This window comes from Anolis sagrei, chromosome 3, assembly GCF_037176765.1.
Source record: "Anolis sagrei isolate rAnoSag1 chromosome 3, rAnoSag1.mat, whole genome shotgun sequence".
In the NCBI taxonomy this organism is placed as follows: domain Eukaryota; kingdom Metazoa; phylum Chordata; class Lepidosauria; order Squamata; family Dactyloidae; genus Anolis; species Anolis sagrei.
The window spans coordinates 23680750-23704730 of record NC_090023.1 but is presented as its reverse complement, the minus strand read 5'-3'; the positions used below and the strand labels follow the sequence as shown (position 1 = coordinate 23704730).

The window sequence follows — 23981 nt, the reverse complement described above, 5'->3', positions numbered from 1 at the left end:
ATTTATTACTATACAGTTACATTGAACATGCATCTTTAGCATGGAAAACATGCATCTTTAGCATGGAAACATGCATCTTTAGCATGGAAAACAATTTGAAATGTAATAGGAAACAAGACTCATTGAAATCACTGTAAATCCAGAATAAACATAGTTAAGATTATGCTACTTTAATTAATTTTCATTTATTTTTCTATCTCAACTTTCTCCTAGGCTAGATTCCAAGATAGCTACATAACTGTTGTAAAACATACTTTTACTTCACTGGTTAACAGCAAAATAACAAAGAATGTGTACTTTATCTTGCATTCAAATAAGGTAAAGGGATTTAATATATATATACTGTTGCCATTTTGTTGTGTGCTTTCCAAGTCTATTCTGATTTATGATATTATTCATCCTGTTACTCATCCTGTCACAGGCCTGATCAATCTTCATGAAAGCAGCACTCACCAAGTTTTCACTGAGCTACTGACCATAATAAAACATGCCAGTAATACCAAAGTTGATGCGCAATTAAGCAGTAAGAAGTATAATCATTCACCACTGTAATAAAGCCAAAGAAAATTAATTTTGTTGGAGCATCTGATAAGTAAGAAAACATACTCACCAATATATTGCAGGAGCTGGGCAGTGAGATGGAATATGGAAATCTGCTCATCTTCTTACCCCGGAAATTTGAGTCAGAAATGACTCTGGAATTAAAAAATTGTTCTAGGTAGGATCGAAGGACTCTCATATCAAAGTAATTATCTATACGACCTCCATAAATGGCATTTTCCAATAAGCCATGCACAAATTCCCACTGAAAATCTTTGGCGCCTGTAAATTATTAAATAAAAAGCTTGTTAAAATATGGCACAATGACTTTGCTGCAGAATACTTCATTCCATCATTAAAGCTATCTTGAAAGCAGAATACCTTTTCCTGCCATGTAGTGATTCACACCTGTTCTGATGACCTAATGTTTTCATGTGGCTTTATCTCCATTCAAGATTTCTGTAGAGCTCTAACATCTTCGGTTTGAAGGATTCTAGACTATGCCTTTTCTCTTATGTTCAGCCACAATCCTTTCAAACAAATAAGGGTATTTTTCTGAAAGTGCACTCTATACATCAAAGATGAATGGCAAATCAATATAAAGACAAATTTTAGAAGCATTTCCAAAAGCGCTGGAAGCATCTTCTTCTACAAGTTCAGTAAATTTAAAGCCTAGCATCACAATCTAACAGCTCCCTAGGCATATGGGAACTGTTAGGTGCCTTCAAGTCTACTCTGACTTATGGTGACCCTATCACAGAATTTATTTAGAAAGATTTTTCAAAGGCTGTTGAGATATTTATGTAAAAGACACCCTATAATATATGTGGGTTTCTGTGTCCAACATGAAGGGCAGAGAAGCTTTCCTGCCTGAATCAGAGCTCTCATGATGATCTGGACTGAAATCAATGACAACTCCTTAACTACCAAATTTTGAGTGATTAGTATAAGATAGAAATTTCAGCTGCTGTTGTTACTTCAGTTTATACTCTCATTTTCTATAATGTATACTCAAAGCAGCTCAAACGAAATACAGTAAACATATAAGGAAGCAAACATTTTAAAGCAATTGCATCTGACATGTCTTGGGAGTGAAAATTAGCAAACCACATTAAAATAGCATCCACAAAAGTTACAAATATGTTTTATTTGCTAAGTTTTCAATATCCACCTAATGCAAAAGGAGAAGTAAAATGAGATGTCAACCAAGAATGAGCATCCAAAGCTCTGGAAATACCAACAAAAAGGATTTGTGTCTTAGCCATACCTTTGGTCAGCCACAGGTCAAGAGACAGCAAAGAAACTTTGAGGTTTATTTTGAGGATCAAAGTCACATAGAAGAAATAGTCCTAGTCTGAATTTGTCAAGGCTTTAAAAAATTGGGTTCAAATCCCCACTTGGACATGGAAACCCACTGGATGACTTTTGTGGAATAAAATTTTATTAACTGTGAACACGAGTAATATAAATATCAATAATTAAATTCCACTTATATTTTCACTCAATATAATGTGTCTTATTTACTTAACCTTACTAATCCCAAATCCACTCTTATCAGCCACTTGAGTATTATCTGACTTGATCAATCATGAAGAGAGTGTGATTCAGTTCTTTATATTTTCTTTTTCATTTTACACTAGCTATCAGAGTTCCCCATTTCGAGCCCCAGCTCTTCTCACAACAACCTGTTGTGTATTTCATCCTCCTCTCAAAAATATAACCCTGGATCATACAGTCTGCTAAATAGTCAAACCATTTTTAAAATCCTATTTTTCCTGCTCTATCCAGCCCAAAGCTATGGTTGCTTGAGTTGCTTTTACCATGTTTTATGATATCTATCTACCCATTTGTTGGTGCTGCCCTTGCCACTAACTTTCTGAATAAAGCAATCCCTTTTATTCAGCTCTACCTTTCGCCCTATTAGTTCTTCCATCTCTTTCTTTATTTTATTTATTTATTTATTTTCGTATCTTATCACAGTCAGAAGTGACTTGAGGTTGGCTTGAGGGTGTTCACCAAACAAACACCAATGCTTTAAATTATGTAGAGAACCAGATAGGCAAAGAGTAGAAGTGACACAGGATCAGAATTATATTGATGGACCTAACCCAAAATTCCAGACAGGGTTCATATGAACGGAAGTGTGTTAAGACTTTTGCTCAAAATACAGATTTGGTATACACATTTGTGTCTAATTTCTGAACCAGCCTCTCCCTACAGTTTTCTTAAAAAACAAAGAACTAATGACCTAGATAAAAACTTGAAGGAAGGGATATTTTCCCACTGCCATCTACACAGCACTGGCTGCAGTGACACCAACATGAGTGGGGTGGGTGGGTGTGTGGAAACTTTGTCTCTGGCAACTTGAACTTATCTCACATATTTATTACCAGAGATAAGGAAAAAAAAACATATTAATTCCACTAGGGCACACATGAAAAATACAAAGCCCATATGTGAAAACCGGCCTGTCACATCATTTATGTGGTCCATGAGGCTTTCAATACCAGGGCAACAGTTACAGTTATACAGTCTTGCAATTACAAATGGCACTTGGTGAAAATCAGCTTGACACCCCTGCACTAGGTATTGTGTTTATGTTTCAGCATCTTTTCCCCAAACTTCATTCCATGTAATATTAATGTATTCCCTCCCCCAATGAGAAACAATAGCATTTTCATTTGCTAACCTCTTCCTTATCACTCCTAGTAATATTTTTAATTAATGTAATATATTTCTAAAGGAAAGAACTATTCCCATTCAAAGTCCATTAAATCACTTCTGTTACCCATTCACTACTATTAAATTAAGCTAGGGGTTTTTTGGCAAGTGTTAAGGACCTCAGTGCAGATATTTTAGATACATTTCATTTCAAGCAAATGTGGATTAAAATACTGTAGATGAACTTTAGAAACCATACATGCATGCGTGTGTGTCAAATTATGTTTAATGAGTACAATATATTTAAATAAGTACAAATAGATATTGGATTTTAAAAATATTTTAGTATATGGTAGGATCAGGATAATTCATAATGTTTACAAATAAATTTATTTAAATTGGGTAATTAAGAAGTTTATCTTTATGTGCTGATGCTGCAACAGCTGTTATACTAGATCTAAAGAGAAAAAAAGATGCAACAGTATTCACTTTAGGGTTTTAAAATTAAGAACAGGCAGCACACAAGTTATGAACAAGTTAGGTTCTGTAGGTTTGGTCTTAAGGTGAATCTGTATGTAAGTTGGAACAGATATATTTTTGAAGTGTAACTCCAGTCAAATACATATATATGGTGCTTGTTTTGCTGTCTATGCCTAATTCAGAAGATTTTGCCTCACTTTCCATCCCTATGATATTGGATTTTGGAAAAAAAATGGCTTGTAGAAACAAGGTTGGGTGATAAAGTTTCAGTTACGATACCTTTTAATAAATAATAATTAAAATAATAATAATAACTTTATTTATAGGCTGCCCTATCTCCCCAGGGAGAATTTTCCCAACGATAACTCTTTCAGGAATGAATTTCCCTTCCAAGGGATAGATTTCTCTCACTTCCTGTTGTCTCATTCCCATTCTTAACTATTTAGCTTGTACAAACCAGGTAAACCTTAATCTGTTTTGGTGTCCCAAATTTCGGTGGGGGCTTCGATCCATTTTTCAGGAGCCTTCCAAATTCAGGAGGACTGAAATCCAAATTTGATCAGGAAAACTGAAAGATTAGTTTTCAATCCAGCCCCTTGGTGGAAATTTGGGGGGGGGGGGGTTCCCAGGTTTTAAGGTAAGAGCTTAAGAAACCCCCTTCCTGTTTTCCCTCCTCCCTTTGGATAAGACCCAGGTTTCAAGCAAGGTTTCAAGATTCCCCCCTTCCTGCTATCCTTTCCCTTTAAAGGAGACTCAGGTTTAAGGCAAGTGCTTAAGATTCCTCACTTTCTGCTATCCTTTCTCTTCTCCATTTAGAGGAGACTCAGATTTAAGCCAAGGGCTTAAGAAACACCACTTCCTGCAATCCTTTCTGGGATCCTTTCCCTTCTAGTGGCTGCCTCCCTCCCCACACTCCAAAGAAACCAAAAGCAGACGGGTTGCGACAACTGCTGTTCTATTGCGGCCGGAAAAAAAATCATGGTAGAGCCCATTTTGTTACAGGCATCTGAACCAACCTGAGACTTTTTTTGAAAATGTATCCATGTACAAGCCTATTAACTATGTGTTATTTGTAAGTCAGATGTTTGTAACTTGGGGACTGCCTGTACTCTGGTACAAGTACGAAATAGATGCAATCTTTCTAGCAAATAATGACAAAAAATACAGATTAAGTACAGCAGTTGCTACCATACAATCATATTGGCCAACAGAACAAATTAAGCATCACACCTCAAGTGGAGCAACATTTTAAAGCCGAATTACAATTTGACATGCTCCTGATCTTCTTGGACTGCAACTATCAGCATTCCTCATCATTGGCTATGATTGCTATCATTGGCTATGCTTGTTGAATGGGATTTGTACTCCAATATCCAGTTATCTTAACTTTGTTCATTTAAAATAAGAATTGATCAGTGTCTTATTACTTTGATGCTGGAACATAAATGTGCTAAGTGTTTTGAATGAGATGTTGATGTCAAATGCTTTATTAAAAAATGTTGTCTTTGGATTTCTTTCATTTTTGTCTTTCAGAATCCACTTACAGAAAAATAGAAAAAAATCATGGAAACAGTTTCAGGAAGAAAGAAAAAGCTAAGAAGATAAAATTGTTCCCACTGGATGCACAATTCAAGGAGTGTATACTTCTTAAACATATCATCTTTTTGTTTTTGTTGTTGATAGGAGTGGATTTGTGTCCAGGTTATTTAAAGGATTGTATCTTTCTTTATTAGCCTATTAGAACACTACGATCATCTGAAGGGGGCCTTTTCTTTCAAGCTCGTTTGGTGGGAAGAAAGGAGAGGGCCTTTTCGATGGCTGCTTCCAGACCATGGAACTTCCTCTGTAGGCCAAGAAGGCACTGTTCGTGCTCCCTTTCATTGGCAAGTAAAAACATTTATCTCAAATGTTTATACACTGATGACGTCTGAATATTTAAAGGTGATGTTATTGGGATTTTAAGATGGGGCTATAATGAAAATATAGTATAATATTTTAATGGTAATGGTTTTAATATAAATTGTTTAATTGCATATGTATATGTGTGTGCGTATATCTACTTTTACACTGTTTTATAAGCATTTTAATATCTATCGTTAATCACCTTGTGTCCCTATATACAGAGAAAGGTATGATAAAACAAAGTAAATAAATAAATGATTTATATACAGCTATGTTTTTGTTTCCTGCATCACTTTTCTCTATTTTTAAACTCCTGCATTAACTTTCAGCAAGTGGATGAGTTAAGACAGTAGATTACAAAACTTCATGCATCTGTTTTCATTGTTTCTAAATTGAAAACAGGTATGAGATAAAATAATAAAATCACGAATTGAATTTTTCAACTTCATTCAGGTTTGATTTTTATTGTAGCAATGTAATGCAAATGCAAAAAAGTCTGAAATGTATTTCATAGTGTGTAAAAAAACCCTGATTAAACTTAAAACAGTGAACATAAAATATTTTGTTTAGCTGTTTAATTTACATTAGCACTTTTCTACTGACTGTCTTGTTCCTTTTATATATTTGGATAGATTTTACACTATTTAGTGAGCATCTCATTTGTATATAATTAAAGTGTTGGTATACACCAAAACTTTATTTCTACCCAGAAGGTCCTTAAACAAATACAATATGTGATAAATGTTAATGAATTATCAACAACATGAAAACAACATTGTATGCAACAAGAATTTATATTGTATGCCTATTTTAATAAATCAAGAAATAAACTTTATTTCTTATATTATAAACAACATATTTCATTATTGAAGGATGTATTTATTTCATAAACCTGACTCTTTTCATTTACTAAAAATCATATTTGTATTTAGAGGATCTTTGTATATAACAAAGATCCTCTAAACAAGAAATGTGAAATGTATCTGGTAGAATAAAATTTTCAGTTATGTTTCAGACTAACATGCCATATACTGTTACACTTTTTAAAAATCATGTGTAAATCAAATCCTCTGGCTTTATACTGATGAGTTTAAGTACATTTTCTTTTCTATGCTTGAATGCGTAAAACTATAATTTGTTATTATTCATAGTTATATGAAATGTTCTTATGTCAACAGCTATTGTTCATAATTCTCCCATTAATCACATTTTCATAAAACGGACATACTATTTCAAAAAAAATGTTCTTACATAAAGAGATTTCATTAATTATCAATGTATATATACACATTTATATTTAATAATTGGATATAAACCATTCCCCAAGGACAATCTTATTTAGAATTTGAATGATAAAAGATATAACCAAGTGACGGTTTAAATGATTTATGGTTTCAAAGAAATTCCTTGAGGAAATGATTACTCACCATCAAAAAGTCTATCAATAATGTCATACCCTGCACGAAGATCAGATAAAGAAAATTCATAGAATTTAGTCCAACCCTACAAAAGAAAAAGAATAAAATTTATTCAACTGGCATTATTAAGTGTGAGTGCTCAAATGATAAGAAAATGTTCAAAACTTTGTGCCATGTCAAATTTCAGCAGAAAAAAATGCAAAGAATTCAACTATCCCAAGTGCCCCAAATGAAATAAAGAAGGTTTTCTAAATCTCAGAGAAGTATATCAGTCTAGTTAAAAGAAACCAAGTTTACTGGTCTATTGACTATTACAACATTTAGCAATACAATATTGTCTATACTAGTGGATTGGACATCTAGAAATCTTCCCAGCATATTGTGTAGTGACAAAGACAGGGAGCTATAGACCAACAGCATCTAGAACAAGGGTGGGGAAACTGTTTTCTTCCAAGGGCTATTTGGATATGTATACTATCAGTTGCAGGCCACACAATTCTTTCTTTCTTTTTTAAAAATTATAAATAATTACAAAATTATATGGTTATATTATTATTAATTATAATTATAATTATAAATTATAATTATATCCCCATGTGACCTACCTCAGCAAGTGCACACATCAAGCAATGTAACCCTAGTCTCTATCTAAGGAGGCCATCAAAGATGTTCCCTCATCCATAGCAGCCACAGCTGTGTGGTCTTGGATGCCAATTATTTGCTTTGCTCTAATCTTGCATCTTGGATTTGGAACATATCCAGTGTTTCCATCATCAACTCTTGAGGTCTTTTCTGTGTACTATAATCATCTTAAATTCATCTGAGATTCAGTTTTTCAAGGCTTGTTAAAGGCACCAGATCTGAGTCAGTACTTGGTTAGTATTTGAGTGGAAACCAAAGCGCAGGCTAATTGAACTTGGGGGCTGCATACAGCTTCCAGGATGGACATTCCCCACCCCGATCTAGAAAGTCTCATAGTTCACAACTCATCTTCTATTAACAAATTCACATTGAACTCTATTTCTGTTGGCTTCTACTTTATGGAATTCCGTAACCTGGTTCACATATCCTCGTAAGCCATATTTCAGTAGAGTGTTTCAGAGAACAGGCCATCATGGTTGATCACTCCCATTTGCAACATTTATTTATTTTATTTATTTCACACCCTTCTATCCCACCCTTCTCCCCACAAGGGGGACTCAGGGCAGCCTCACATAGGCATGGCCAAACAAACTATGGACCATCCACCCCTAGTTTCCGTAGTAGGGGGTCATTTTGGGAGGAAGATGTATTTATATAATTGTATGGGGGGTGGATTACTATGAGGGTCTCCAAATGATCTTGGGGAGAGCATACAAGGTCACTGCCCCCCCCCCCAAATTATAGGGCATTTTTTCTGATTTATTATGAGAAACAAACATGACTGAAAAACAAACATGTTTCACTCTAAAGCAGTAGTTCTCAACCTATGGGTCCCCAGGTGTTTTGGCCTACAACTCCCAGAAATCCCCGCCAGTTTACTGGGAGTTGAAGCCCAAAACATCTGGGGACCCACAGGTTAAGAACCAATACTCTAAAGAAATCTTCAATATAATGTTGATAGTTTATTCAGCAGCTTTTCCGTGAAGCAGAGAGATCAGTCAGGATGCATCAGCATGATAACCTATTCATTGTAAACTAGAAATCTAGAATTCTGACTTATTAGAATGTCTGCATCCTCCCAATGTTTCTAAACTGCAGAGTTCTAAAATTTTGAAATATCTAAAAATGTTATTCAGTTTGAATTTTTTTTTGGCAGTGGAGTCTTATTAATGCTGACCATTAATTGACAATTTAAGACTCCTAAAACTCAAACTTAATCCAGAGAATCACTTTTAGAGGCAGAACACAAATAACTCTGGTTTTAGAAAATGGAGAAGAGTCTAACTCATGTAAGTCATTGTGACCTTCAAACGTAGGAAAAACAAAAACAAGAGCAAGCATAAATTTAGGAAAAATAGAACAACCCGCAAGGCAGCTTTCTTGAGGCACACATCCAAATCAAACAAACAAACTTTAAGTATTTAAGACAGCTGCAAGGTCTTTAAGACACTTAAAATAGCTTCCAACTAAAAAATTGTTTTGGAAAAAAACCAAACATCAATTATTACATATTAACTGTTCATTTTGGTACAAGAAAATAGCTGGAGCTAATAAAATTGATCATGGGAAGACAGGAAAACATAGGACAACTGTTATTAATATATCCTTGCACAATGTGTTAGATAGCAAAACAAAAATTCTATAGTCTCGGAATAATTTAATTTCAGTGTACAGGAATAAATATGATAGGACGGAATGTAATTAGCGTATGATCCATACAAAAGAAATCATAGCAACGCTCATTACCTGTGGGATATAATTCCTTCTTTCTTGACATGCTGCATGAAACCAAGCCAAGCTAAAAAGAGCATGGGCACGAGACAAGTTACCCTTTTTGCTAATTTGCTCTGGCGTCCAAGATTCATATGTGCGCATTAAGTTCTTTTTTAGACCTGGAGGTGCCTGAAGCAGAAAATAACAGTTTAATGTAAAAACTAAAACCAGAAATATTTTTATTGGGAATTAATGAACAAAAAATAGACAGCAATACATATACACTTCTTTTTCTATCAACAACAGCTGCAAGAATTTGCTATGCGAGACTATGGAGAAAAGTGAAATTACTAAAATTGAAGATTGGAATTAAAAGATTATGGACATAAGAAAAATGGACAGATTAACCAACTTGATACAAAAATACAATGGAGAAAAGGGAAAGAGAGAGACAACTAACACTGATATGCCTACACAACTCTGGCTCCCATATAATCATAAAAAAATCTTATATCTTACCTCATAGGTAATCTTGAGACTTGACTGAAGCAAAATGGGAGAAAATTTGGGATGGACTTCAGCAGTCAACCAAAGACGGAACCCAGGTTGAGGTTGCAAATTGTTAAGTTCCTACAGGCAATAAAAACAGAAACTTTATACAATATTTCACGGGGGGGGGGGGGGGGGGGATTAAACTAAAGATATACTGTGATTTTAGTGCAGAACCCCTATCAGAAAACCATGAACAAAATTTTATATTTTTACAAATATTATTTGTTCCAAACAATTTCAGAATAACTGTTGGCTACTCCTGACATATTGGCAATCATATTATGCCTGGTTTGAGGGGAAAAACTGAGATATGAAATTCATGCTTTAGTCTACCCCTTCTTCTTCAATAACCACAGTTAGACAAATTATAGTGTTTTGAGTATTGTTGAAGCCTTCCTTGGAATCATTGGAGTGTTGTGTGGTTTCGGGCCGTATGGCCATGTTCTAGCAGCATTACAGCGTTCTGGAACAGAGGTTAGTAAAACATGGAAAACAAACACTGCCAGGCTCCTTCTCAATCCAGTTTTTGATAGTTTTTGCACGTGTCAAATTTTTAGATTTACACCTGAGTCTATATATAGTAGATCATTTGAATTTCCTAGCAATCACCTTCTACCATGAAACAAAGCTTGAAGCCTTTTGAATGTATGACTTCTTACTTTTTCCAATATGGGAAGCCATGACACAACAAGGTGCAAATTCTTCAAACAAAGCCATTCTCCAGTCTTTGCACATTCTTTCACAGTCTGAATAGCTAGATCAGCTTGGCCCTGGCCCATAGCAACCTAAAAAAGACAGTCAAATATATTAGGTTATTGTGGAAAATATATTTTAGGACTCCTGTAGATGAAGCCATTATGACTAAATACAGAATTATAACAGTATTATCAAGTCTGATCTGAATGACCTTAAAGAAAATACTTGGGAAGTCGAAGATGATTGCCCAAGCATGTATCAAAAAGCAAGTCCTAAATACAATTATGTGAATTCTAACAGCTAAGGGAGAAAATGGGAGTCACATCAAAACATGCAGTAAAATTAAACGTGAAAATAAATAAGGAATTAAATATTATGATGATGATCATTATTATTATTATTATGTCATGAATAATGATGACACAAATATGAATGAAAGCAATTGTATTTAAGTTCAAATATAGTAAATAAAGACAAAATGAGATGCTCAGCCAATGAGCCCTGATCACCCAAAGTATATGAGGCCTTTTTTGGACTTAATGCACATCAGAAAGTCACCTGGTGGTAGCAATCTCCACTTCTTTCAACACTTGCAAGTTCTTGTAATTCCTGGGAAGGATCGGCCCCAGGAGAAATAATGATCAATATGGGTTCAATTTCAAGTGTTTCTTTGTAGAGTCGTTTCAGATTTAGCGGTGGCGGGGACAACTCTTTAATCCCTAGAAATAGATAGATGTATAAAATAAAATTGTGGGAAAGTTAAGAATGTATTTTAACTAGTCACCTATTCTAGCCTTTTGGCCAAATAGATTAACCATAAGCCACTCTCTGAAGTTTCCCAGCCTGATCTATTTAAAATATAACATATTTCAATTCTAAAATGTGTTGTCCAAGGCTTTCATGGCCAGAATCACTGGGTTGCTGTAATTTTTCCAGGCAGTATGGCCATGTTCCAGAAGCATTCTCTCCTGACATTTTGCCCACATCTATGTCAGGGATCCTCAGAGATTGAGAGGCTTGTTGGAAACCAAGCAAGTTTCCAACTTGAAAACTGCGAACCCCACTTCCTCCAAGCTGAACTGAACCACCTAAACTGGGCTCTAAAGGCCAATGGATAGGCCATCACAGGCATCAGAAGAGCTGCATGACCAAGAACAAGCCACAAGAGTTAAGACAAAGACCCACCCAGAGGAAAAGGATTCTTACCATACATCAAGGGAACCACTGACCACATAGAGAAGCTGATGAAGAAACATAACATACAAACAATCTACAGACCAACTAAGAAAATCCAACAAATGTTATGTTCAGCAAGGGACAAGAGGGAACCTCTCACCTCTGCAGGAGTCTACCGTATACCATGCAGCTGTGGACAAGACTACATAGGGATCACCAAATGCAGCATTGACTAAATACAAATCAAGGAACACGAAAGGCATTACAGACTACTTCAACCTGAGAAGTCAGCCACAGCAGAGCACCTGATGAACCAATCTGGACACAGCATATTATCTGAAAACACAGAAATGCTGGACCACTCTAACAACTACCATGTCAGACTACACAGAGAAGTCAATGAAATCCAGAAGCATGTGGACAATTTCAAAAGAAAGGAAGAAACCATGAAAATGAACAAATGAACCTGGCTACCAGTATTTTAAAAAATTGAAACTCAAGACAGTAAAGAAACAGCAACAATCAAAAACAGGGGAATTCCAGACAAGAATCAATCAGGGCCAGTTAACACATCCCAACAAAGGATTCCCCCAGGCAGCAACCAGCCAGGCTTTAAAGTTGCAAGGCCATTAAATGCTAATCAAGGTGGCCAATTGCAACATTCACACCTGCCTCAAGCAGGCAAGAGTTCTTTCTCCCACCCTGGACATTCTATGGATATATAAACCTCACTTGCCTTGTTTCCATCAGACCTCTCAACCTCTGAGGATGCCTGCCATAGATGTGAGTGAAACACCAGGAAAGAATGCTTCTGGAACATGGCCATACAGCCCAGAAAACTCACAGCAACCCATTCTAAAATGTATCCTCTCTCCCTCCACCCCCCAAATCAAGGTTCAAAAAAGGAGGGGGGGACTTAGAATTGATGGTGTTCTAGAATCACAATTTGTTTGGGCATTTTTTTAATTAAAAAAATAGCATTAGGAGTGACAGCTGACAGAGTGGGAGGGTACCCCTGAAAAGCCTCCCCAATCCAGAAATACAGACAGAAACTATCTATGTAACATCCATGTCTTGGTATATGCAGTACAATTAGTTGTATCAAAATTAAAATATTGCTTACTGCATGATATTCTTTAAAATGCCAACTTACCTAGAGCTTTGCATGCAAAAAGAGCCATTGCACTCTGCAGCCTATCTGGTCTGACAGCTTGGACCACAAGGACCTTAAACAAAATATATTCACATTAAGATTCCAGCACATTATCAAATACTGGTAGATAATTAGTATCACGTGCCAGATACAAAGGATTTACAGAAAATTTTACTTTCAAAGTCACAATATATTAAAGAGTTCAAGTATAAAAGAAACTATTTTATGAGGTTTTATTTTTAAACATTAAATGTTTTCTTCTTCTTCTTATTATTATTATTATTATTATTATTATTATTATATTTATTGATACATCCATTCAATTAACAAACTGTTGCCATACAGGTCTTAACTCGATATTTTCATCTAATATTTTAAAATAAATCATCATACAAATCCACTGAGAAAACCATTACTAGTTGGGAAAGTGAGTATAGTTCTGACGGCCCCCATCTCTAAATAGATATCACAAAACTAAAGAAACTGTTAGTAAGTGTCATCAGAATGATCATGAAGTTGAAGCACCATTCTAACAAGGAAATCTAAAGTGTTTCTGAGTGTATGCTTCTAAAAAGTAAGTATATGGAAATACTTATATATATATGGAATGGCAGTGGGGCCGGGGGGGGGGGGTAGTAAGACTTTTTCACCGTCACTCATAAAATCCAATTCAGGCTCATTCATAACTGGCAACAGATTTGGGAATTCAAGAAACAGAATGCAGCTATGTCTAGTACCTGAACAGTGTATAATGGTATTCAACAAATTTCTAGATAATAAGTATATTATTTTATGTTTAGCCACAAGCCAGAAATGAAACTCCCACAACAGACTGCTACTGGGAAAATAATAAGATTATTATTATTATGCTGGGAGACTTCCTAGTTGTATACGATTCAACAGAATCAGAAATAGGGAGCTAGTCTAGATATCATTTGCTCAAATAAAGAGATATGTTTGGCATCATTTTGATTCCAGATGAACTCTGCTGTATTTCTAGGACAGACCACCATTTAAATATTGGTTTGTGACTGATTCAGGTTGCAATCAATCTAGTAGTTAATTCCACTGAAGTTAATGCAGTTTCTGCTTGAGTAAAGATGCATAGGATTTCAATACAACTCTCAATGCAAAGTAGTTAAAATAAACATCAATTTCTGTCCTGTGGTGCAGGTAATATCTGAAAACCTTTAATGAAAATTGCCTGCTTTCTAAATAACAGGAAAATACACATAAATTATTTAAACCATTGAGTGTTATTACCATTCATAGGAGACAGATCAATTAAAATCTGATTAAAATTGACAGTTTTCAATCTGTGACTAATAAATTAATTTATTAATGCCATTGCTTAGTCAGTCCTAGTTCCAGCCCTTTATTATATAGCAAATCAATTTAGCTGGAAAGGATTGACAATGTACCAACGTAACAATGCCAGCCAAGGCGAAGTGGTAGGGGACATTTTAAAACTGAGAAGATGCCCAGTTTGCTCAAGAGCTATTCAGCTGGAATTGTCATCCAATGTATAGATAGCAGTTGCGAGGCTATAAAAAGAGACAGAACTCATCTCCTCTTCTGTTTACACACCTCTCACTCTGCCTCAGTGCTGTCAGCATTAGTATCACTAGTATCACTGTAATAAGAGCAGGATTCTTCTTATATATCTGAATGATACTTGTACAGTGAATCTTTTACACTGAATCAGGGAAAAGGACGATTGTAAGAGAGAGAAAATATTTCCTACATACAGTCACGTTACCCAAATTAGAAAAACAGACACAAGAAATACTACATACCGAACCAAATTCACAGACATGACTTGCCAGTGCACAGATTTTTTTTTGTAGAATTTCCTACATGAACAAGGCTGTAAACATGCAAAAATCTGCTGGCGTGCAATTCAATTTCTTAGCTTCCTGACCACCTTTCTCATCTAGTTTTTGAAATTTACCACTTGCCATGCAGGAACACACAACAAAATGGATGTGAGGAAGAAGAACAGGTGCCTCTGTCTGATTTTGAGGAATACCTCCTTTTCCTTCACATCACAGTCAACTCACACTTCCATTCAATCTTGCATGTACCATTTTCAGTGGCTGCCATGGAGGTAAGGTTAGAGAAATTTGCTTCCCGCAGCCAAGCTGCAATTAACTAAATCTGGAGTTACTTTGTAGCTTGTGAGCCCTGGCTTTTGTTTCGTTTTAATTGGTGAAATTCCACCAATGTATTAGGAAATGCTGTGAACACATGTTTTCTTTGTTCTTTTTCTTTAATGTGATCTCAAATAGTACTGTATGTTAAAGAGCACAAGAGAATTCTAAAAGGTAAAGGTAAAGGTTTTCCCTTGACATTAAGTGCAGTCAAGTCTTACTGAGGAGTGATGCTCATCTCCATTTCTAAGCCTAAGAGCCAGCATTGCCCGTAGATGCCTCGTAGGTCATGTGGCTGGCATGACTGCATGGAACACCGTTACCTTCCTGCTGAAGCAGTACCTACTCACATTTGCATGTTTTCGAACTGCTAGTTTGGCAGAATCTGGGAAACTGAGGCTAACAATGGAAGCTCACTCTATCTCGCAGATTCGAACTGCTGACCTTTCAGTCAGCAAGTTCTGCAGCTTAGTGGTTTAACCCACTGTGCCATCATGGCCCCCTGAGAATTCTAGGGTTTATGAAATACAAAATATTACCATTTTCATTGTTTCTGATCAGTTTACTTTCTGCTCTAAAGGTACTTGGGTGCACAGGCTTCACAGGACATATGAAGAGTATTTGACCCTACATTTTCCAGAGTTCGTCTTCTTTACTTAAGCTGAATAACACAGAGGCTTGCTGCTTTATTTAACAAGGTGATTTAATTAGAAATACTTCTTGAAACATGGCTGTGTTCTGGAAGTTAATATGCAAAGCAACTACATGCCGCCATCCAGTTTTTGAACATTATTTAATGTAGCCAAACATAACTAAGTAGACAACATCATAGGATTTGGCCTTACAGACTCAGTAGCACTTTGCAAGCACAAGCCTCATACTTAATGAACAAGAGTTACATCGTCTTAGGTGCTATACATTATTTATTACATAATAAAGCTAGAATAAGCATACTTTAAATGAAGCCCACCATGTGAAAAATGGGGCAGAACAATTATAAGCACACACACAAACAAACACACACATACACACAAACCATCCCAGAGGCTAAAGGATAAAAGTTCTTGATTATTTCATACTTGCATGTGACAACAAATAGAGAAGTTTTCTCCCTTTTGCAAAGAAAAGAAATTGTTCCTCAAAAGCATTTTCCCCATATTTGTTCTTTCCAAAGTGTCACAAAGGAATTCTATGGGAAAAAAACGTGCAGTTCTGCACACAAACACTGCACACAGTTTCTTGGCACAAAACCCATATGCTTTTCTCCAAAGAATAATTACTCTACAACACTTTGGGACACTGAGTAACAGAAGAAAATAATGCAAAATTTGAGTAGTTTATTATTCTTCCTTCTGGGAATTCCCAACAGTTGAGAAACCCATTTTTGGTCCCAGGAATGAATAATTATGAATATTATTTCCATCTCTACAGAGGCTCATACTATATCATACGTGCCAGAGACTGTGGTTCTAGAAAGAGATAGATACAAGTATGTAGTCTCTTATGTCAGCAGTCACTAGATATTTTCTTGCCTTATATTACCTATTAAAAAGTTTCAAGCAGTAATATAAATGAATGGGAAAATGATAAACTAGACATTTGACTGAAAGCAATGTGATTGAGCTAATTACATTTATTAATGTTTATACAACTAATAACAACAAATTCCACCAGAAGAGTTTTATCCACTAATTCGGTAGCTACCATTTAAGCTTCAAATATGAACACTTACCTGTTGAAAGAGTGAGATTCTGTTTGCAATAATAGAGGGAAAATCTTGTTCACACATTGAGCTCCGTGAAAATGTCTGCCACAGTGGTGCATCTTGAAAGCAAAGTGTTTGATACAGAGTTGGGAGAGAGATCTACAGAACAAACACATATATTTTAGATTTCACAGAACAATTTTCAATAAGCAGTCATATGACCACAGTTCTTAGCCTTTAAGCACCATGCTAAAGTAACTATTCTCACTGATATCCAAGGGTATGATCTCATAGTTTCATAACCAACCTACAAAATGGATCAAAAACAATGTGATCATTATAAGACCATTGTTGAAATGGGTGCTTCCCCCCCATTATTAATAGCAGGTCTGGAGCCAAAAACCTTCATCAGGACTAAAATTAGGATTACACCAAGAAAAAAAGAGTTGATCCTGTCCATGCCCCAACTCAGCTGTCTCCCAACATGCTTCTATCATACCTCAAACTTACAGATGAATAAAATCTGGGAGCAAGTATTCATTGATCCACACCCTATTCACATATTCCTCTAGTGGTATGAAACACACATTCAAAGCCCCCGGTGGCACAGTGGGTTAAACCCTTGAGGAGACAGGGCTGAAAACCAACAGGTTGCAGATTCAAATCCGGGGAGACCGCGGATGAACTCCCTCTGTCAGCTCCAGCTTCCCATGCGGGGACATGAGAGAAGCCTCCCACAAGGATGGCAAAAAACCAAAAACATCTGGGTGTCCCCCTGGACAACTTCTTTGCAGACGGCCAATTCTTTCAGACCAGAAGTGACTTGCAGTTCCTCAAGTTGCTCCTGACACAACCAAAAAAATTCAAAACATGATATAGAACATACAAACTGTCACTGACACTGAAGCTATTAATCTGTGGTTAAGCAAAATCAGAAGACATTCTGGAATCCAGTTCATATGCAGAAGGATGATCAGAGAATGGGCCTTCTAATCCAACCCATTGCCATGCAGAAATACGAAATCAAAGCACTCCTACAGATGGACATTCAGCCTTTGCTTAAAAACCTCCAGAGAAGCAGATTCCAACACACTCTGTGGCAACATATTTCATCTTCATGTCTTTTGGACCTTCTTTCAATGAGAAAAAGCAACTTGTCTCCCAACTTTAAACCCTTCTTCATAATCAATTTTGCTGCAAGATTCTCTTGCAACACAGCTCCAACTCTCCTCTATTTAAAATAACACATCCAGTTCCAATCTTGCAAATCCCTTCACAGATTCTAGAAAAAAAGTTTTTTTGAAATACAACATTCAGCATAATCCAGCTAGCAGTGCCCCTGCCTGCGAATTCTGGGAGTTTTAGACAAAAAGCTAGTTTTCTTTTGATGCTGTCATTCATTCAGCCCTGCCCACTGTAGGTTGATTATTCCTTATCCAGAAATCTGAAATACTTCAAAATCCAAAATTGTCTACATGACAGTGACACGTTTGACTTCTGATGGTTCAATGTACATGAACTTTGTTTCAAGCACATTATTTAAAATATTGTGCATAAGGTTGCCCTCAGGTTAGGTGTATATGACACATAAACGAATTTAGACTTGGCCCGATCTCCAAGGTATCTAATTATATATATAAAACCATCTAAAATCCAAAAACACTTCTGGTCTCAAACAATTTGGATAAGGGAATCAGCTTGGAAAACACAAAGCAACCCAATATGGATAAGGGATGGTCAAATTATATTATCTGTTTTGTCCTGTTCATATTTTCAAAAATATTGTGTAAGAATGAGATATTTTTCTATTGATGGGATATATTGTTGCATCATCCCCTTGCCCTCTCATCCCCCACTTGCCCACTCGGCTTGCTCACTCTCCAGCTCATGTGGTCGCTCTCCCACCTACCTTACTTGCCCTCCTGCCCCCTGCTTGCCATTTCCTCCACTCGCCACTCCCACCCCAATCTGGGCACTCCATCTGCAAAAGGTTCTCCATCACTGCTGTAGGGGAAGCCACCAAAGGGGGGGGGGGAATCCAGAATGGCCCCCTGATGGATGTTCTTCCACCAACAGATTAAAATCTTTTTATTCACACATTGAAAACAGCCAAGAGTAGAACAAAATCTAGCTGCCATCCAAAACAAACACCCATAAATGTTTCTGACACAAAAGAAATACACTCATTTCACAAGTATAGTTAAATAATACATGTTTTAACACAATTAAAATAAAATGCAACAGAAAATAAATAAAGCATGCATATGTTGTGTAACACTATTATTGAAATATTACTTGTTGAAATTTGAAATTTCATTTAATTCATATACTATTTAATTCAAACCATTTGTCCTATTTATGCATAATAAGAAAAAGAAAGGAAAAGCAATGAATACAGACATTCTGAAGGCTATGCCTAACTATTTATTATGCAGAAATGTGAACTTGTGCCTGAAAAATGTAAGACCAATTTCTGCATCATTGAAAAAAACCCAACAGATTATGTGGGTGTAGTTTAAATACAAAAGAAGTGAGAAAAATGGACTTTGGAACAAATAAAATTCAAATTAGTAATATTCATTTCAGTTTCTATTGCATTAACACTTTTACATTTCTTCTTCTTAGAAGACTTTGGTATATATAGAAACATTCAAATGTAATAGTACCTTCAGTGTTGCTACTGCCCAGGTTCTTTCCTGTTCAATCCAAGAAGGTATCTGGTCTCTAACGCTTTTCTGGGAATCCTTAATAAAATAAATACAAAGTGGACTGTGAATGTTACATATACTTTTGCAAATCTAGATAACAGAAATTATTTAATAATGACATAATCTAGTCATATTGAAACATTTCAAGTCCAGCTTCTTTTAAAGAGAGAGAGAGAGAAAACATAACTTTGCCATTCTGAAATACTGGCAGTCCCGAAGTTATGAACAAGATAGGTTCAATAGGTTTGTTCTTAAGTTGAATTTGTATGCAAGTCGGAACAATACTTTTAAAAGTGTAACTCCAGCCAAATATATATACATGTGTGTGTGTGTATAAAGGTAAAGGTTTTCCCCTGACATTAAGTCTAGTCGTGTCCGACTCTGTGGGGGTGGTGCTCATATCCATTTCTAAGCTGAAGAGCCAGCACTGTACGTAGACACCCCCAAGGTCATGTGGCCAGCATGACTGCATGGAGCGCAGTTACCTTCCCACAGAGTGGTATCTATTGATCTACTCATGCATGTTTTTGAACTGCTAGGCTGGCAGAAACTGGGCCTAACAGGGGAGCTCACTCCGCTCCCTGCATCTGTTTTTTTTAGCATTTTTATGAGTGGTGGTCACTCATTGGCCTGATAGGTGTATTGTGTCCAAATTTCATGTCAATTCGTCCAGTGGTTTTGAGTTATGTTACTCCCAAAAATGAACATTCCATTTTTATTTATCTAGATTGCAAAAGGCTGTTTACCAGAAAAAAGTGTAAGACTCTATGAAACAATGAGTGGCTACAATAGGGTATGTCTACACATCAGTGTAGAACTCGGTGTATGTCAAAATCCAGGTGTGGTTTTGGGATTTTCACCCAAATATTTTCAAGCAGTGATTGGCTGAGTTTGTTGATTCTCTGTGCAACACAGAAGGCTGACTGTACCACACATTCATCTATGGGAGCTCAGGACAGTACATGATATAATAAAATATGTAATATAAAAGATTACTCACAGATTTTCTTAACATGTCACCAATAATTACACCAGTAAATGTGTCCCATTCCTGTTGAAAGATTGTGAAAAAACAAAAGATGCAACATAATGTACACATGGACATTTTGAAAACATAAATTATCTTACATATTACATTACCAAAGGGATAAATGGCCAAATTCTGTTCTCAGTCTTCTGTAGAATAGATCCAATTACGGAATAGAACTTGGTGTAAGTTTCGTTGACAGAGGAGATCTATTCTGGTCAGTACTAAGGGCACTACCCACACCCCAGGGTTAATCTGGACTGGCAAATGCCACATCACCCCTGAAATAGTTGAGTTCTGAACACTATGGTAAAAAACTTGAAAACTACAGTACTGACCTGATAGCAAAAAGATGTAAAATTAGTTTGTAGGATTTGTTCCTGACAAAACCATGCTGGCTCCTACAGATCACTGCATTATAACTAAGATACTTGCAGACAGACTCCTGTATAATCTCTATAATATTCTTTCTGGTATTGAGGTCAGGCTGACCGCCTTGTAGTTTCCTTGATCTACATTTTTTCCCTCTTTTATTTGAAGACAGAATATTTGCCCTTCTCAGTTCTCTGACACCTCAACTATTCTCTAAGATTTTTGGGGAAAAATCTAAAGGATATGAATTCCACCCACTGATCCCTTTCTCTCAATGGTCTTAACTAGCTGTGCATTACAATGGCACCAACATCAATATTAATGCAGGTTAACCAAAGTTCTTACTTAACTAGCATCTCATTTGAACAGAAGGAATGCTGAGAGAGTCTGTGCAGTTCTTTGGCCCATTCCTAATTTCTAAATCATAGTTAAAGGATTCCTCTTTTAAGTCTTCTTGAGTCACTTTTGCTGCAACAAATGAACTCTCCTGGATATAGTTTTATGTGGTTACATACGTAGAATATCCCACTATCATCATCATCATCATCATCATCAAACATCATCATTCCTCTTTTCCCCTAAGATCAGGACATATAGCAGCTCATAACTTTAAAAACTATACAATTAAAAACACAAAAAGTTCCAGTAAGGGTTAAAATAGAATTAAACTAGTTACAATTATTAAAACAATTCATTTGAAATAAAATTAAAAATAAATAAAAAGCTGTTTAAAACAATCCTTCTAACTGGATTGTTGTGAGTTTTCCAGGCTGTATGGCCATGTTCCAGAAGAATTCTCTCCTGGCGTTTTGCCCACATCTATGGCAGACATCCTTAGAGATTGTGAGGTTTGTTGGAAATGAGGCAAATGAGGTTTATATATCTGTGGATTTTCCATGGTGGGAGAAAGAACTCTTGTCTGTTTGACGCAAGTGTGAATGCTGCAGTTGATCGCCTTGATTAGCACTGAATAGCCTTGCAGCTTCAATGCTTGGCTGTTTCCTGCCTGGGGGAATCCTTTGTTGGGAGGTGATTAGCTGGCCCTGGTTGAGTCTTGTCTGGAATACCCATTTTTGAGTGTTGTTCTTTCTTTACTATCCTGATTTTAGGGGTTTTTTTTAATACTGGTAGCCAGATATTGTCCATTTTCATGGTTTCCTCCTTTCTGTTGAAATTGTCCACATGCTTCTGGATTTAAATGGCTTCTCTGTGTAGTCTGTTGTTATGCTTGTTATTTCACAAATGTTAAGGCACTTTTATCTAGAGTGATACTTTATAAGTATATACCTTGGCTGCATTTTGCCTGGAATTACCATTTCTGAGTGTAGTTCTCTCTTTACAGTCCTGAATTTAGAGCTTTTTTTAACACTGGCAGCTAGATTTTGTTCTACTCTTGGCTGTTTTCAATGTGTGAATAAAAAGATTTTAATCTGTTGGTGGAAGAACATCCATCAGGGGGCCATTCTGGATTCCCCCCCCCCCCTTTGGTGGCTTCCCCTACAGCAGTGATGGAGAACCTTTTGCAGATGGAGTGCCCAGATTGGGGTGGGAGTGGCGAGTGGAGGAAACGGCAAGCAGGGGGCAGGAGGGCAAGTAAGGTAGGTGGGAGAGCGACCACATGAGCTGGAGAGTGAGCAAGCCGAGTGGGCAAGTGGGGGATGAGAGGGCAAGGGGATGATGAGAAGGCTGGCGGGTGGGTGAGCAATTGCCAGAAAAAGCACGAGGATCTGTAAAATGGCAGGCAGGCAACGACACATGTGCCAGGAGAAACGGTGCTGCATGCCCCTTCTGGCATGCGTGCCATAGGTTTGTTATCATTGCTCTAGAGTCTATGGGAAGCTGATAAATCTCTCCTGCACATCTCCACCATCTGTGGAGTAACGGTGGTGGATCAGAGAGAAAGTTTTCTCCTGATAATCTCATGCAAATACAATACGTCTAGAAATACTTTTCAACATTAGTGCCAAATTTAAAAAAGGAGCCATTACCATTTCACTTACATTATCTTGAAAAAGTTCAGGATGCATTCCCTTCACAAAATGCAGTGCAAACATTATTTGATCAGCCTATAAATGAACAAAAGATAAACAAATTAAAATGTTATTCTGTACTCAAATCTCCTTAGAAATCCACACTTTATAAACTAGTTTTCCATGTTCACATAAAAAAGACAGGTACTGCCTCTAAAATTGTATAAACTCAATGGGGGATGGTGCAGATGCCTCTAAAATTAGGATTATTCATGCGATCATATCTCCAATTTCTATGTATGGTGGTGAAACCTGGACAGTGAAGAAGGCTATTAGAAATAAAATCAACTCATTTGAAATGCAGTGATTGAGAAGAGTTCTATGGATACCATCAATTGCTTTAAAAGACAGATAAACAGAGAAAGGTCTTAGAGCATATCAAGTTCAAATGCTATTTTGAAGCAAAGATGAATACACTGAGACTGCTACACTCTGGACGTATCATGAAAATACATGACTCTTCAAAGAAGACAATAATGTTTGATAAGGTAGAAGACAATTGGGGGTGGGGGGGCTCCATCATAGATGTATAGGCTCAATCAAGGAAACCACGTCCAAGTCTGCAAGACCCGAGTAGGGTTGTTGATGACAATGTGACTTGGAAATCTCTCATTCATAGAGCCATCATAAGTCAAAGTCAATATTATGGCGGATAATATAGCACAACAATTCTATCTCAGCCTAATACTTTCTTATTTCAAGACTTCCCAGTTCCAGATATTTGTATTTTGATTGCATCCCTCATTTTGATCCATTCCAACATTTACCAGAAAATTCTTCAAGAGAGTAAAAGCATTTAACATCATCTTATTTTTAATGTAAAATCCAATGACTTCTAAAGTGATATAAACGATTCAAAATAGGTCCAACTAATTCTGTAATACACAACCGTTTATAACTTTAGCATGAAAACCTTTTAATGCAGAATGGCTACAGTGTCAATGCAGCAGACACTGTTACATTTCAAGCCATATATCAGCTGAAGTAAACGGGTAATTGAACTAGCTCATTTCTGTACCGAGCAACTACATAAATCCCTAACTACTAATTTATAGT

At 36.4% G+C, this 23981-nt stretch overlaps 1 protein-coding gene across 2 annotated transcripts in view; it reads right to left on the bottom strand.

The window, feature by feature from the left end:
- The window catches only part of DYNC2H1 (dynein cytoplasmic 2 heavy chain 1), a 166915-nt gene that overhangs the window by 34455 nt on the left and 108479 nt on the right, over positions 1-23981 (bottom strand). For both annotated transcript variants that reach the window (XM_067466535.1, XM_067466536.1), the window contains exons 72-82: positions 22896-22961; positions 20497-20547; positions 19455-19532; positions 16816-16947; positions 12934-13006; positions 11163-11323; positions 10568-10693; positions 9876-9986; positions 9390-9545; positions 7011-7086; positions 611-822 (exon numbers count right to left, since the gene is read on the bottom strand). In XM_067466535.1, coding sequence (XP_067322636.1) covers positions 611-822; positions 7011-7086; positions 9390-9545; positions 9876-9986; positions 10568-10693; positions 11163-11323; positions 12934-13006; positions 16816-16947; positions 19455-19532; positions 20497-20547; positions 22896-22961 — 1242 coding nt within the window. The remainder of the gene's footprint in view (positions 1-610; positions 823-7010; positions 7087-9389; positions 9546-9875; positions 9987-10567; positions 10694-11162; positions 11324-12933; positions 13007-16815; positions 16948-19454; positions 19533-20496; positions 20548-22895; positions 22962-23981) is intronic.